The sequence below is a fragment of the Amphiura filiformis genome, chromosome 18 (assembly GCF_039555335.1).
Source record: "Amphiura filiformis chromosome 18, Afil_fr2py, whole genome shotgun sequence".
NCBI classification, from domain to species: domain Eukaryota; kingdom Metazoa; phylum Echinodermata; class Ophiuroidea; order Amphilepidida; family Amphiuridae; genus Amphiura; species Amphiura filiformis.
The window spans coordinates 30,597,990-30,613,075 of NC_092645.1; the positions used below are offsets into that span (position 1 = coordinate 30,597,990).

General features: G+C 36.5%; 2 protein-coding genes across 2 annotated transcripts; one reads left to right on the plus strand and one right to left on the minus strand.

Moving 5' to 3' along the window:
• Positions 1-643: 643 nt before the first annotated feature.
• Positions 644-5,503, plus strand: LOC140140119 (uncharacterized). Its single transcript, XM_072161953.1, has 3 exons — positions 644-1,071; positions 1,702-1,773; positions 2,120-5,503. Exons 1-3 carry the CDS (start codon positions 885-887, stop codon positions 3,148-3,150), a joined length of 1,290 nt encoding a protein of 429 aa, XP_072018054.1. The 5' UTR covers positions 644-884; the 3' UTR covers positions 3,151-5,503.
• Positions 4,436-14,856, minus strand: LOC140140115 (uncharacterized). Its single transcript, XM_072161944.1, is given in 7 exon segments — positions 4,436-4,740; positions 5,541-5,673; positions 6,007-6,195; positions 6,699-6,860; positions 7,441-7,590; positions 7,593-9,350; positions 14,495-14,856. Coding segments are annotated over 6 exon segments (2,688 nt in total). The 5' UTR covers positions 9,342-9,350; positions 14,495-14,856.
• Between the last annotated feature and the right edge of the window lie 230 nt (positions 14,857-15,086).

The following is a 15,086-nucleotide window of genomic DNA, read 5'->3' on the forward strand; positions in this document are numbered from 1 at the left end:
ATTCACTTTGCCTATATCCCCGAAAGAGAAATTCATGGCGCCGCCACTACCTCCCCCTCCCCTTGAGAGGAGCCTGAGAGAGTGAGATAAGGATAAAGCCGACCTTTGGCGGAAATATTTGAGGAGAGAGGTATATAATTTATTTTGCTGTCCAAGGCCAGAACAAGAACCTACAGATATAATCAAATCAATTCCGCAGTGGCCCAGGAATCGCGCAGGGCTTGGGGGGATAATTTTGGTGGGGCCAAGTACCCTAGGCGCCTCCCAATAATCTAGGGTAAAATTCATAATTTAAGGGTAAAGTTCATAATTTTAAGATCAAATGTACAATTTCAAGGTAAAATTCATAATTTGGAGGTATTCATTATTTTATTGTATTGTATTGTATTTTAGGTATAATTCATAATGTAATTGATTTTAGGTTAACATGTATGCATTTCGAAACCCGCCTCCCCACCCACCCCCTTCAGCATATCGGGTCTCGGAGCAGGCTCAAAATAATTGCCCCCCTCCCTTCCCTATATTCAAAATCGTTCAGAAATTCTGCTCCGCGATGACCATGAAGCTTGTGAATAGAAAACCACCGCCCTCATTGAAGAGGACTACTATGCATCGATGCACAAACCCTCTCATTGTTATGTGTATTATCAGAGAAGATGAGAATAGAAGGAGGTCGCTCGCTGTCCCCTTCAAACGATTGACGTGCATTGCCGCCTATTCATAACAAATAGGATTAGAGCCACTTCCGCCTAATACGATAATTGGCTTTGCAAGTTGACGGTACACCAACCACAAACTGCGCGTGCGCGAGCAAGACTATGATGACGTCAGTTGACCTGTTTGCCTGTTTGTTTACACTTGTCAAGCGCTAGCGCTGAGCAGACATGGCGATGGATTTCGGAGATTTTTATGTCGACGAAGAGTTTCAAAATTTGGATTTTGGTGACGATCTGCCTGTCCCAATTCAGCCAGAATTTGATTTGGAATTAAATACTGATCAGACTACCGCTAATTGCGAAGCAGTTATTGTTAATGTCGAGGAAGCCACAAACGACGAACACGGAGAAGGAGGTAAGCTTAAGCTAAACTTTTATTTAGATATTCGCCAGCGACATGACATTCTTCGTGTGCGTCATGGCATTTGATATGATTTAAAATCTATGTCCTTACAGAATCTAATAATTAAATGCAATATTACCATTCTTTGCTCAAAATATGATTGGGATGGGAGTGATCCGAGTGAATGAAAACACTGGGAAAACGGAAGTGTTGAGTTCCAATTTAACACTTCATAATTGGTGGTAAGCTTAAATTTGGTTATTTGCAATAACCAGTTTGTCATATTTGAGCACTGAGCAGTAAGGACTTGTACTTATATTTTCTGCATAATCAGAATTGATAAATCATTATCAAATTGTGATAAAACCATACGCATAACACAAGCTCAAATTATACCACATTTAAAAGATGTACGTAAATCCATTTTCGTCACAATAATAAGGGGCCCATCATATTATCCTGATCAATCATTTGCAGAAGAACGAGAAATACGACTTTGCTTGCTTTAAATGTGAATGTCAACGTGATGCACAGCTTATTATTAAATATATTACGCACGAGTGATAAAATTGGCTGTCTCGATGTAGATTGTCTAGATGTAATAATTTTTACTATTTTCTTCAATTCTTTTTATTTCAACAGGAAGGAACTCAGTAGTACTAGAAGATGCCACAAATGCACCACCAAAGAAAAGAGCCAAGACACACAAAAAAGGTATGTTTGCAAATAGATTGGTTTATATCAGAGAAGATACATGTAAGAATCTGTTTTATTTTAAATTAAGATTTGAACTTGGATACAAATCATACAATAATAAAATTATGGTCCACAAATTATATTACTGTTGCTTCTGATAAACTTGGATGGTGTACGAACATTGCATCGATTGTGCGAGTGCTTACTGTAATTCGTTGTCATAATGTACATATGCACTGTCCGGAATTTAAAATTACAACAGTATGTATACATTGTAATCACTTGGCTTGTAAAAATAAACATTTATGTCAAGCAAACCTTTGCTAAAATTCAACTAATATTGCTTTTAATGTTTTTATTACAGCACAACCGAAGCGAACACAACTTTTCAAACTGGACGACGCTACAGCAAAGGCAACAGAGTATGTAACAACGGTGCTGAAAGAAATTCCAACAGATCCACTCTTTTGTAAGCCCTTCAAGAATGTGCTACTTGCATTGGCTCTGGTTACGTCCCTCATCACCCTAGTTGGAGACGAAATGTTTGCAGAATTTTGTGCATTTATCGTTATACGCATGTGGCAAGCCATAACCGCTGGAGATAGTCGTCCACTTTCATACGCGCAAACTCTCGTCACTCATTTTCATGACTTGTGTACAGATGAACAATTATTGGACAGGTGGGAGTCCCTTTTAAATGGCCTAGGCATTTCATGTGGACAGCTTCAAAGTGATGTGATTTTACAACATATTATGGATAAACTCCTCGAGAAACTTCTGTCTGACAGAAATGCTGTTGACTTGCCAACCATTGAAGAAAATATCAGGATTTCTGCCATAAACAAGCATGAGGAACAGGTTTTAAATTATGTTGGTGGTTACATCCCCTTCGCAATGTTGAAACATTATCGAAAGTTAGTGAACAATGTGACCGCCACAAAATATGTAAACATTCTGTCATCTTGGTGCACTGATGGACCGTATGAAAGACAGTATTCATTTTTAGAGTACACCAGAGAATGGATTCAAGCACAGAACAGAGGAAAGTTATTTCAGCCAAAACCACAGCTGTTTTTGTTTTTCAAGGCCATGGAGAATGAAACAAGGAAACACCTGAACACTGCACTGATAAACCAATACAGGGACATGGACCTTCGTGAACTGCTAATTGAAAAACTATCTACAAAACATATTGTTCAGCATTACTGGGCTATACTTATTGGAGGAAAAGGACTTTCGAGTGATGAAAGTAAACATTTATTTTATGTGACTGTAAATTACTTTGTCAATATCCGAATCAGGGCGTTTGTGATTGTCTACACAGATCTTAAAAAAGTTCATGATAAGTCTCTTTCTAGGAAAGGTGCCAAGAGTTTACGACAACAGCTAAATTAATAGTCTTGAACTTTTATAAGTTTAACAACAAATGAAACAAAACATTGAAATATATCATAACTTTGTAATACATGTAAGCAGAGAAGATTCTCATCTTCTCTGATGTAAGGCAAAAAAAAAAAGGTTTGTCTCTGTTTATAAAATCGCGCAATTTGAAGAAAAAGAAAGGCTGAATTTTTTTAAATTTTTTTTTCGCCGAAAATCAGAATATTTTCTCAAAATACCATAAAAATACCAAGTTTGAAAAAAATTGTATTACGCATTTGTTTTCAAACCGCTCGTGAGCTTTGAGACAAACCTTTATTTTTTGCCTAATAAAAAAAGGTTAGCAACATTGCAAGTAAATTAGTAAACCTGACTGTATTGTATCCTCTAAGTTCGGTAGACTGAATACACAAACATTCTAGCTCGCACAGCTGTGGACACATCTCAGAATTTTGGAATAACATGTGCATGTAAAATATGGAAAATCAAAACAATATTTGCTAGCAGAAATGTTTTTTGATGTCACCACCACACTCAAGATGAGATACAGTGTAATAGGCCTATAAAATTTCAAATTTTTTTGTACGCCAATTTTTCATGATACATTACAAAAAAAAACCAGTAGTTGTGTACATGTATGAAAACTGTGAATGAATTTAGCATTTCTCAATTGAAATCAGTATCTTGATTGTAACTGTAAAACCACTAATTTCACTAGGGATTAAATTTCGCTAGAAGTCTTAATTGGCTAAATTAAATACCCACAAATTTGAGTTTTGTTTACATGAATTGCTGAATTAGCCAAATTAAATTTCCAATGAAAAAGATTGTCATTGGCAATTAGCAAAATTAAGTACTGGCGAAATTTAATTGCTTTACTATGTTTTTTGAGTTGGTTAAAATCTGGTGGAAATTAAGTGTTCTCACATTATTGAAGACACATCTTAAAATTTCACATTTAAAATTGTGAATTTCACATTTTAAAATAAAGAAGCAAAACAACTTATGTATTTATTGTCTTCATTTTGTTTGAACTTACTGACAACCCAGTAAGAAGCTCAAGTTGCTTCAAGTAACTTTATGAATTCAGTTAATTCAAGGTTGATTCCAAAGTCTCAACACATTTTGTTTTTGTTTTTGTCCATAATTAAAATTGTGCAGTTTCCTTTTAGCACAATCAATCTCATTCATCATCATGAGTTACTGTTCTCCATGATTCACTGTTATTCATTAAAATTGTGCAATCAATATCATGAGTTATTATTGTTCTTAATGTTTCAAACAATGAGTCGATAATTGTTCACAATGAAAACAATTGTGTCCGTTTCTTTTTTCTCTTTGGCAAAGGGGTGTCATCCAGTTGTATAGTGCGCTTGTGGTTATGGCAGTTTCCACGGGTAGAGGCCACAGAATTGCTTCCAGCTACTATCAAGTTGAGATGGATATGCCCAAACTCCTTTGCTGTCGGATTGCTGTTTGCACCTCCAGCACCTCTGACCAAGCTAAAGAATTCCTCCAATGGGTCTTGATTCAGCTTGTCACTGCACAGGTAGTCCACCTTTGGTATACTAAGCAAGTCTTTGCTGAGCTCCACAAATGACATAACTATAAAATAATGAAAAAAAAGGAAGGAAACATTCACTATTAGGAGATATGGTTCTATGCCATTAAACATAATATTTTGAATGGTGAATTAATTTTTGCACTCGCCAAGCATGTAATAACAAATTTTAATCCCTCAATTCAATGTTCAGAAATAAAACCTTGATGTATGATTTCTGTCAAATTTTTATTTTGACGTGATTGGGGCTCGAGCAAACTGGCATATGAAACTCGGGTGGTACAGTGGTGAAGCTCTGGACCGGTAATCCAGCGACCGGGGTTCAATCCCCGCTGAGTCCTGATTTTTTCTCTCTCAATATTTTCATATGCCAGTTTGTTGAGCCCCAATCACGCCATTTAAATTATAATTTCTCGGCTTGCATCGCTTATTTCCGATCCTCGCATATATTAATTTGTGTTTCGCATTGTCTTACGCCCTGCCAGGGTGAAGCATATAGGCCGCCTCCTTCTTCATTATTTAAATTTTTATTTTGTTATTCTTCATTCAAAATGCTGAAATAATTTTACTAGTAGTAACTACCGGGAAGGGTTCCTGTCAATTTTAAGCTGAAATAAGAAATTAAAGTGAAATCCCACCATTTTTATTTTGGCCATTTAACATGCAGATCTAATGGAGGACATGAAGTCATCATTTCATACAACTTTATGTTGAACTTTGCTCTGTTAACCTAAAAAGACAAACAATTTGGCCGATTCCATTTAGATGCAAGTTTGGGACATGTGTAAACATTACAATATGCGCACATTATATTGTACATTATGACTTTAATATTAATATTCACCTGTGATTCTGATCCCTTCCAAAGTCTGGTCACTTAAACAGAGTTTTTTTCTTTCTGCTGTTGTAAGCCCTGGAGTTGCCATTGCCTCCTTCTGCCAGTCTTCTAAGAATGGTAGAAATTCCTGAAGTAGCCACTGCAATTATAAGAGAGTGAAATGAAATTATAACTCTAAAAATGTAACACATAATAAATGTTATGTTTCTAAGCTACCATCTGTGTTTAACATCATTTGCTGTGTCGATTTCTCTAAGAGATATTGTCCAATTCATAAAAAATGTTTTAATGCCTTGGAATAACCTCTGCATTTAATTAATTAGCCATAGTTCTGCAGAGTTCATATTGTATAATACCAGCATACATGTAGCAACAATGAAGTGCAAGTGCTAATTTGTTTTGACATTATCACACATGTTATTGTTATGTTGTAACAAGATTTAGTAAAATGTGAATAAAAATGAGAACTTACTTTGAATCTTTCATCAGTGCTTTTTCTGTATGGTTTTAAGGTGTCCTTGTTGCTTGTTACCCATTGGCCTGCATGCTTCACATTGAGGCAGTCAAAGAACTTATCAAACATACGTACAAAGAGCTCTGTAGACTTCGTGTCGTGTCTCCCATGCAGGGCAAAGCAGTTGGCAACTGTTGTGCTGAGAACCTATATAAATCAACACATAAATACAAACATACAAATTATTGTTCCCAATTTCATATTTATTGCAAAGCTGTTGAATTCTGCAGCATGTTTATTTATTTATTTAAGCTTTCTTTAGGAGGCCCTGAAATGAATTCCTCCGATTTCGACAGACCTGTGAAGTTATGAAAAATACTATACAGATATAATTATGTCAGTTCCAAATTTCTCAGGATTTTGCTGTTGCACTTTCTCTTTACTGATAAAATCAAAATTCAGGGACTGCCTTTTGAGGAGAGCAAGAGCAATCACTCTGCTGCTCTCCTTATCTGAGTGATTTTTAGCTCTTCTTAGTTGACCATTCTCTCCTCTCCTTAAATTCTGTTGTAAATACTCCTTGTAGGCTCCAGAAGAGCTATTTAATGCTCTCCTGAAAATTCGAAAAGACAGCCCCTGAAAATTTAATTAATTAAAAAAGAAAAGCCACAGTTATGGGCTACAATTTGGCATAAAAAAAGTACACTCACCTGGGCTGCAAGTGAAACCTTCATTCTCAATGATGGCGTGAGGTAGAGGTGTGCCTCCCCAACTTTGTGCATAAGTCTATATCCGGGTGAAGTATTGTCTTCTCCTCTGTCCCACTTCCACAGGTCTAGAAGATGGGTCCACTTGATGTCTTGATGTTTATACTGTTCACAAATAAAGCAAAATAATGATCTTCAATATCAGTGGTTGGAAAAGGAAAGAACATAATGAATCCAAAGTTAAAAATTACTTGATGACCCATCACATCAAAATAAGCAACTGTTTGGAGCTCACATTAGAATATCCATACATGACTTATTATTATGATGAAAAAATACAATGTCGCTTTTGATGACAACTGCCCAGTTTCTCCATTTAATACAGCATGTATAAATTAGGTTAAAAAGGTAAGTGCCGTTTCACAGTGGTATGGTGTCCAAAATACCAAGTTTTATGTTTTACCGAAAAGGAATCTGAAAGAACACAGTTAACTCAAAGAAAACAATATTTTTGTATCAAAATAACAAATTAAGGAAATTTAAATTTTAAAATCATACCAATGTTGTGTTTAATAGTGCATAAAATTAGTTTTTGACTGTTCAAATCATTATGCAAAATAATGTACATAAACAAAATAACACCTAGAAAGTAAAAAATTGCATCACAGAATTTGATCATTTAGAACACAGAAAACTTGCCACTCATGAAATATGTCAACCTTTAGATTAAATAAAATCAACTTACATGGAGATGTCTTGATTTCTGGTTCCAGCCTGAGTTCTCCCAATTATTCCTGGTTGTCTTGATTAAATGTGGGGTGTCACATATGAAGTATAGCCGTCCATTTTTCATGTAGCGGTGCTTAGCATAATAGACTGTTTCTCCTGGTTTTTGAGTTAAAACATGATGTGAAAAAACTTCCTATTCCAGGAAGCGCCGTCCGCCACAAATGCACGTACAGTTAGTCCCATCAGAGAGAGTGCTTTGACAGTGGGCCATATGCAGTGGTATAATTGGTCACTGGAGGCATTCTTGGTTGGGAAGTAGCTGACAGGTATACGCATTGGTGAAAATATGCCACGCGCCATCAATACAAGCATTTGTGTAGCAACAAGCGGCTCCTCGTTTGAACTTTCACTGTCAAGTTGCGACCTTAATTGAGCATCGAAGTGTTGTAGTTCATTTGTGATTGGCCCAAGATCTGTATACCCAATCAACTTTCCTGTTGATTTAGCATATGCAAGTCCTGCTTTAATTTTCACTTCATCAAAGACCAATGTGACGTTACGCTTAAATTCTGGCAACTGATCGATGTTCCAGTCTTTGGCGAGGAATTCCAAAACATCTGGATTGATTCCTGATTTGGGTTCAGCGAACTGCATATACTTTTTAAGGGTTGACTGATGTGGCAACTTGAGGAACGGTGAGTTACGTATTAAATTATATGCTGCTGAGGATTTGCTATACAGAGCAATACAAAACCTAATAATAGCAGGATGCCAACGAATCTGTCTATTATCATTTACATCCATAGCTTTGCGCTGTTGCTCAACCATGAGCTTAAAGGCAGACATCTCATCCGATTCTTTAACCACCTCTTCTGCATTAATAAATGCCTCCTCTATTACTTGTTGTTGGTCCTCTTCCAAGGGGATTGCATCGCGGTTATGGAGTTGCTCGATCTGAGATTGAAGGGCTTTATTTCTGTTCATTAAATTTCGACGCTCTCTCTGCACGCTGTTCATTTTCTCTTTCAATTGTTCCGGAGTTAAAAAGTCATTCCTTGTCGATGATGATGCAGTTATGTTTGAAGGTGTATCGCATTTAGTGCTTTTAGCTCTGCTCTTTCGCGAATACAAATCGGATCTATATGACAAGCAAACCTGACAAACTCCAGTTGAAGATGTAGCAAATAACTGACACTTTACATGCCTAACAGACTTGCAAACAGTTGTTACAGCATTGCTGGATAGATTTGGAATGTCTATGATTTCAGCAACAACTTCTCCTTCTCTGCCTTTGAGGGTTGACTTTGTACCAACAATACTGTCAAAACCAATGTTTCCTACACATACTGTGCGTCCAAATACTTCCATAATAAGTGTACAAGCATCTGCAGCATTTCCTAGTTTCTCTGGAACATTGGAGAACAACTTGGAAGTTAACTTTCTACCAAATATTTCTCCTTCCCATGTGTTGTCCTCATGAATTACAACATTTCTTTCCACACATCTACCACCATGAGCAAGCTTCGAGATAACAACTGAGCCACTATGAATCCAAGAAATCAGGCCAAGTTGATCTGCAGTCTCTTTTGCTGCCTCTGATGGTGAAACTGGCGTATCAGCTGCTTGGGATGGACAAATACTGCATGAGTTGTCGTGGGGAAGCCAGTTTGGAACTTCCACAGTAGTGATAAGATTGGCTACCTTTGTATTATTTTTCTTGGTGCGCCATCTATTCAGTTTCAGTCTACAAGCTGTGCACATGTAGGGCGGGTGTATTAAATCACTGTCAGTAGCCACATCAACTTGTAGTGCTAGTTTGATGTCGATCTTAACTCTTTCTTCTTCAAACTTGTTGATTTTGGTGACAGGTCCACCGCAAAGTCTGCATAGACTTTTCAGCGCCTCTCTGTGTGCCATATTAAATACCTGCAGGAAAGAGCAATATACAAATTTATAGTGAGAATGTTTAAAGATTGTGATTGTCTATCAAACTATAATTGTTTCCCGACAACCAGGAAGATAATTTATTCAAATTTTCCCCTAGAAGACAAAAAAAATCTCAAACAAGAGAAGGAATTTCCCTGGCCCCTCCCCACTCCCCAATATTTTTCTTCACTAGGAATTACCCCCCAGTCACTGACTCAGAAATTTAAAATGACACAGAAATCCAACAGATACATTTAAAAGGACAATTTATATAGCGAATGTCCGCCGCTGTCTATACATACCGTACATAATAAATTTAAAAGGACAATTTATATAGCGAATGTCCGCCGCTGTCTATACATACATAATATTTAAATGGACAATTTATATAGCGAATGTCCGCCGCTGTCTATACATACATAATATTTAAAAGGACAATTTATATAGCGAATGTCCGCCGCTTTCTATGGGTATAATCAGAAATAATGGCATAATCATTTGTACAACAGGCATCAACAACCTCACGGTGCCATTATTTTTGACTTTACCCATATAGAACATAATATTTAAAAGGACAATTTATATAGTGAATGTCCGCTGCTTCCTACATACCGTACTGACGCGAGTATTGTCCCACCTTTTGAGTAAAGTCCCACCCCCAAATTTTCGAAAAATTAAAGAAATTTAAAAAAAAAAAAGTTTTTTCCCTGTTTTGGAGAGTGACCTAGACCTTAAGGTTAGGACCACTTATGGCTGACTTTAAAAAAAATTGTAGGCCTATGTGTTTTAAATATGCAAAGTGCTAGTTTGTAATCATGTCATACTCTATTAATGATTTCAAAATACACTGAATTTGTATCCATTTTGAAATCATTAATAAATAGTGTATGACATGAGTACACATTATCACTTTGCATATATATAAAAACACATCTAGGCCTACAATTTTATTTTTTGTAAGTCAGCCATGAATGATGCAAGCACCAAAAATGATCCTACCTATTTTTTTTGTTTTTTTTGTTGTGAAATTCGAGTCTAATTTCGAAAAAAAATGCTTGAACACCTAAAAACGTGGTGGGACTATAGTTGAGTCAGTACGGTAAATATTTAAAAGGACAATTTATATAGCGAATGTCCGCCGCTTTCTATGGGTATAATCAGAAATAATGGTATAATCATTTGCACAACAGGCATCAACAACCTCACGGTGCCATTGTTTTTGACTTTACCCATACATATTACATAATATTTAAAAATTTTCCGCCGCTTTTTAAACATAATATTTAAAAGGACAATTTATATAGCGAATGTCCGCCGCTTTTTATACATAATATTTAAAAGGACAATTTATATAGCGAATGTCCGCCGGCGACCGCCGCTTTTTATACATGGCCATGTGTCTTAAAGTCGTCTCCCAAATAGGGTGGAGGCGTTGCGTTTTTCTGTATCTCTCTGTAATAAATTTACTATAACTTTACAACCATGCAAGCCACACCTTTGGTTGTGGTATCATTTTAAAGCTTAAACTCCCTTCTCTGTGCTGTGTAAAATTCATGACATAAAGTTGCAGGATACTGGAGAAGTGTCATTTTATATTATGAGTATTTAGGGTGGAGGAGGAGGCGGAAGCGGAGGTGCGGAAGCGGGCCTGTACAAACCCTATGGAAGACACGACATTGCACTTGATTTTTAAAATTGCTCCCACTTCATAAGTATAAGGTCCCTGTTCATGCAACTTGGACCCAAGAGTCCATGAGTGAAGAGGCATTAGCTAAGCTATGTTTTAGGTCACACATGGGGTCAAAGGTCACATGTCAAAGGTCATCTGAGGTCATTTACCAAAGCAGTAAGTTAATCTGTATAGTATACCCTACCCCTATAAAAGTATACATTTTCTGAAGGGAAATTTCATGGGGAGTTCAAATATGATGAGAAATCAAAGGTAGGGGTAGAGGTTAAAAAAATGTGGTTTGAAAGATAAAAAATGAAAAAGTAAATTTTTAGGTGATATTTTTAGTCTGGACAACTTTACCCTAATTCCTATAGTTTTGTCAATGCCATATTTGGATTCCTCATGCAATTTCCTTTCAGGAAATGTATACTTTTGATAGGGTGAGGTACATATGTAAAATGTTATGTTGATTTCAAGCTCGAAAGATGTAAATATGCTCAAAAAGGCTGCGCAACGCAAAATGGGGCGAGCTCAAGACACATAGCCACATGTTTAAAAGGACAATTTATATAGCGAATGTCCGCCGCTTTTTACACATAATATTTAAAAAGACAATTTATATAGCGAATGTCCGCCGCTTTTTATACATAATATTTAAAAAGACAATTTATATAGCGAATGTCCGCCGCTTTTTATACATATTTAAAAAGACAATTTATATAGCGAATGTCTGCCGCTTTTTATACATAATATTTAAAAGGACAATTTATATAGCGAATGTCCGCCGGCGACCGCCGCTTTTTATACATGTTTAAAAGGACAATTTATATAGCGAATGTCCGCCGCTTTTTACACATAATATTTAAAAAGACAATTTATATAGCGAATGTCCGCCGCTTTTTATACATAATATTTAAAAAGACAATTTATATAGCGAATGTCCGCCGCTTTTTATACATAATATTTAAAAAGACAATTTATATAGCGAATGTCCGCCACTCTCTACACCGTGAGTATAGTCCCACCTTCGAGTAAAGTCCCACCCCCAAATTTTCGAAAAATTTAAGAAATTAAAAAAGGGTTTTTTTCCCAGTTTTGGAGAGTGTCACTGGACCTAGAGCTAAAGACTAAAGGTTCATTCATGGCTGACTTAAAAAATTTAAAAAAAAACTGTAGGCCTAAGTGATAACAGAATAATCATACTCTATTAATGCATTTCAAAATGCATTGAATTTGTTTTGTATCCATTTTGAAATCATTAAGAGTATGACATCGAGTATAAATTATCACCACTTTGCATATATTAAAAACAAATAGGCCTACAATTTTTTTTTTTGTAAGTCAGCCATGAATGATCCCAGCAAAAATGATCCTACTTAATTTTTTTTTTTTAAAGTTCGAGTCTAGTTCCACCCAAGGCATTAGCCAAAGGGGTGTCTTTAGGGTGTCAAAAATGGTCAAAAATACCTTATTCTTCAAAATCAGGGTGTCCACTTCCTATTCACTCCATTATAAATATCAGAATTTTAGGGTGTCCAAATTGAAAACAGGGCGTCCCAATGACGCCTGGACACCCCTCTGGCTAATGCCTTGGTTCCACCCCCAATTTAGAAAAATGTTTGAAAACCTAAAAACGGGGTGGGACTATAGTCAGTATGGTAGGCCTGCATAAGGACAATTTATATAGCGAATGTCCGCCGCTTTCTATACACATATAAAAAATACATAATATTTAAAAGGACAATTTAGCAAATTTCTGTCGCTTCACTATTAGGGCAGTTCCGTAGTTGCAGGTGTACATTCAGAAGACTTTGAGGATCCAGAACTTCTAAAATATTAAAGTTTTTGGATTTTGAACTCTTGTATTTGAACTTGGAAGTATCTCTGATCAGAGAAGATGATAGAAGTCATAAGAAGTGTAAAACCTGAAAATTTAATTCCAATCCCATTCTCAGTTGGCATGACAGGTCACAAAAACCTTTATTTTTTGACCATTTGGTTGACATAATTACAGAACTGCCCTATAGATAACATTTAAAAGGACAATTTATATAGCGAATGTCTGCCGCTATCTATGCATAGTAATACATGTAGTATTCGTAATACGGTATTTAAAAGAACATTTTATATAGCGTATGACCGTCACTGTTTATACATGCATAATATTTTATAATACCGTAGATAATGATATTAACACAGAACCTACGCAAAAACTCACAAAATCGGAGTGCACAGTAGAACATTATTAACAATAATTAAAACTGACGCAAAACCTCCGATTTTGGAGTTTTTGCGGCGGCTGCAGAACCACCGATTTTTGGAGATAAGGGACCAATCCTTATTTTACAGCAGGAGGGAATGGGCGTTTTGGAAAAAATATTGACAAACAAATTTGTGTTCCCCCTCGCGTCCGCTCAAAATTTTCGGATTCCCCCTTGTTTTCCTGAATTTCTCCATTTAAAATTTAACGATCCCCCTCCTGGTTCAACGAAAAATTTTGCGTTCCCCCCTCAAGATCAAAAACAAAATTTGGGTTCCCCCTCAACATGCCCATTCCCCCTAGCGTAAATAACGATCGCTCCCTAATCAGGCTAATGATGAGTTTTTGCGTAGCACCCGCAAAAACTCCAAAATCGGAGTACAAACAATATTTACAACAGATGCACACCCCTCTAGTTTTGAAGTTTTTGCATAATTAAAAATTCACTTGTCCCTCCTCTTGGCTTGCCAAAAATTGCTGCCCCGATCGATTCAGCTCATATTCATGTATTCAAATAAAAAAGTTCTACTGTGGTGCATGTAAATTTTATTTTCTAAATTGACCCCTGCCCCCCTTTCAGCTCGTCAAAAATTTCTTGTCCACCCCCCATTTACCCTCCACCAAGGCCAGGGCTCATTATTGCACAGCCCCTAATTTAAAATTAAATTATGTCATGAACAGTTGTCAAATGAGAAATGAATCTTCAAATAGTTTATCAATTTAAATAATAATTTACAATAATTATATGGTATTCATTATTAAAACAGAAGCTCTTTATCAAAAAAATAAAATAAATAAAAAGTTGCGACCATGATCATGATTAAATGGACATGACAGTCATGACAGTGTGAATGTTCAGTCGACGTCGACATGGCAACAACAAAACAGATCATGATAAACAATAAACAACGAACTTGCATGCGGCACAAAAACCATAAAAACGTTGCTAAAATACGCTGCGTGACCTAAATCGGAAGGCCGTGAACCCAAACTTTAGAGCAAAATATAAAAAAAGTACGCAATGGTACACAGAAAATGAACTTTTAGAATGAATCTAACATGTATTGGCAACATTATCAGCGAAGTTTTAATCGCAGGAAGTTACAGGAAATATTTCTTATCATTTCTAACAAAAACCTTATATTTGACCCCGTAAAAATCGTCCGAAACTTGACTTTCAACTATTAACTACTTCAAAATATCATAACTTACCGAAAATTCGGCCGAATTCGATGCAATTTTCACCAAAATAGACGGAAATTTGTTGACTCTCGATGCGAATTTTTTTTGGTAAACATGCGGTCAAAGGTCACAGCCTGGAGCCTTGATTCGTACAGAGGGCTCACTCGGGTACTGGCAGTCGTTGCTTGACACGATTCACTTCCGCTGCTTGGATATTTTCTCCATTGGGTTCAGAGCGGATCGATTGACCGTGAGTCGGAAACACAGGTCGGCAATGAGGGAATCTCAAGTGCGGATTATTGGGGGTCTTACAATAGAATAGTGAAAGGCACTTGTAATAGTAAACAGCTTAATTTGGGCGAGCGACCTCCTTCTATTCTCATCTTCTCTGGTATTATACTATGGATTCGATTTCAAGTCGGATTTATTGATTGATATCAGCACGCTCCTCGTGGTGTGTCACGCATGTTGAGTACTTCAAATTATACAGCTGATTGACTTTTAACCGTAGGTCTATTCATCAAAATCTACGGTGCGTATGCATACGGGAGCCGCAACAACGCTAATTGAACAGAAAGCATCTAGACGGTAGTCTGATGTGACAGCCAACCAATAGGAAACA

Excerpts from the sequence above, each read along its gene's own strand:
- LOC140140119 (XM_072161953.1), top strand. The coding sequence starts at position 885 with ATGGCGATGGATTTCGGAGATTTTTATGTCGACGAAGAGTTTCAAAAT. Across the intron at positions 1,072-1,701 it reads CGACGAACACGGAGAAGGAG|GAAGGAACTCAGTAGTACTA; the intron begins GTAAGCTTAAGC and ends TTATTTCAACAG. Across the intron at positions 1,774-2,119 it reads AGCCAAGACACACAAAAAAG|CACAACCGAAGCGAACACAA; the intron begins GTATGTTTGCAA and ends TTTTTATTACAG.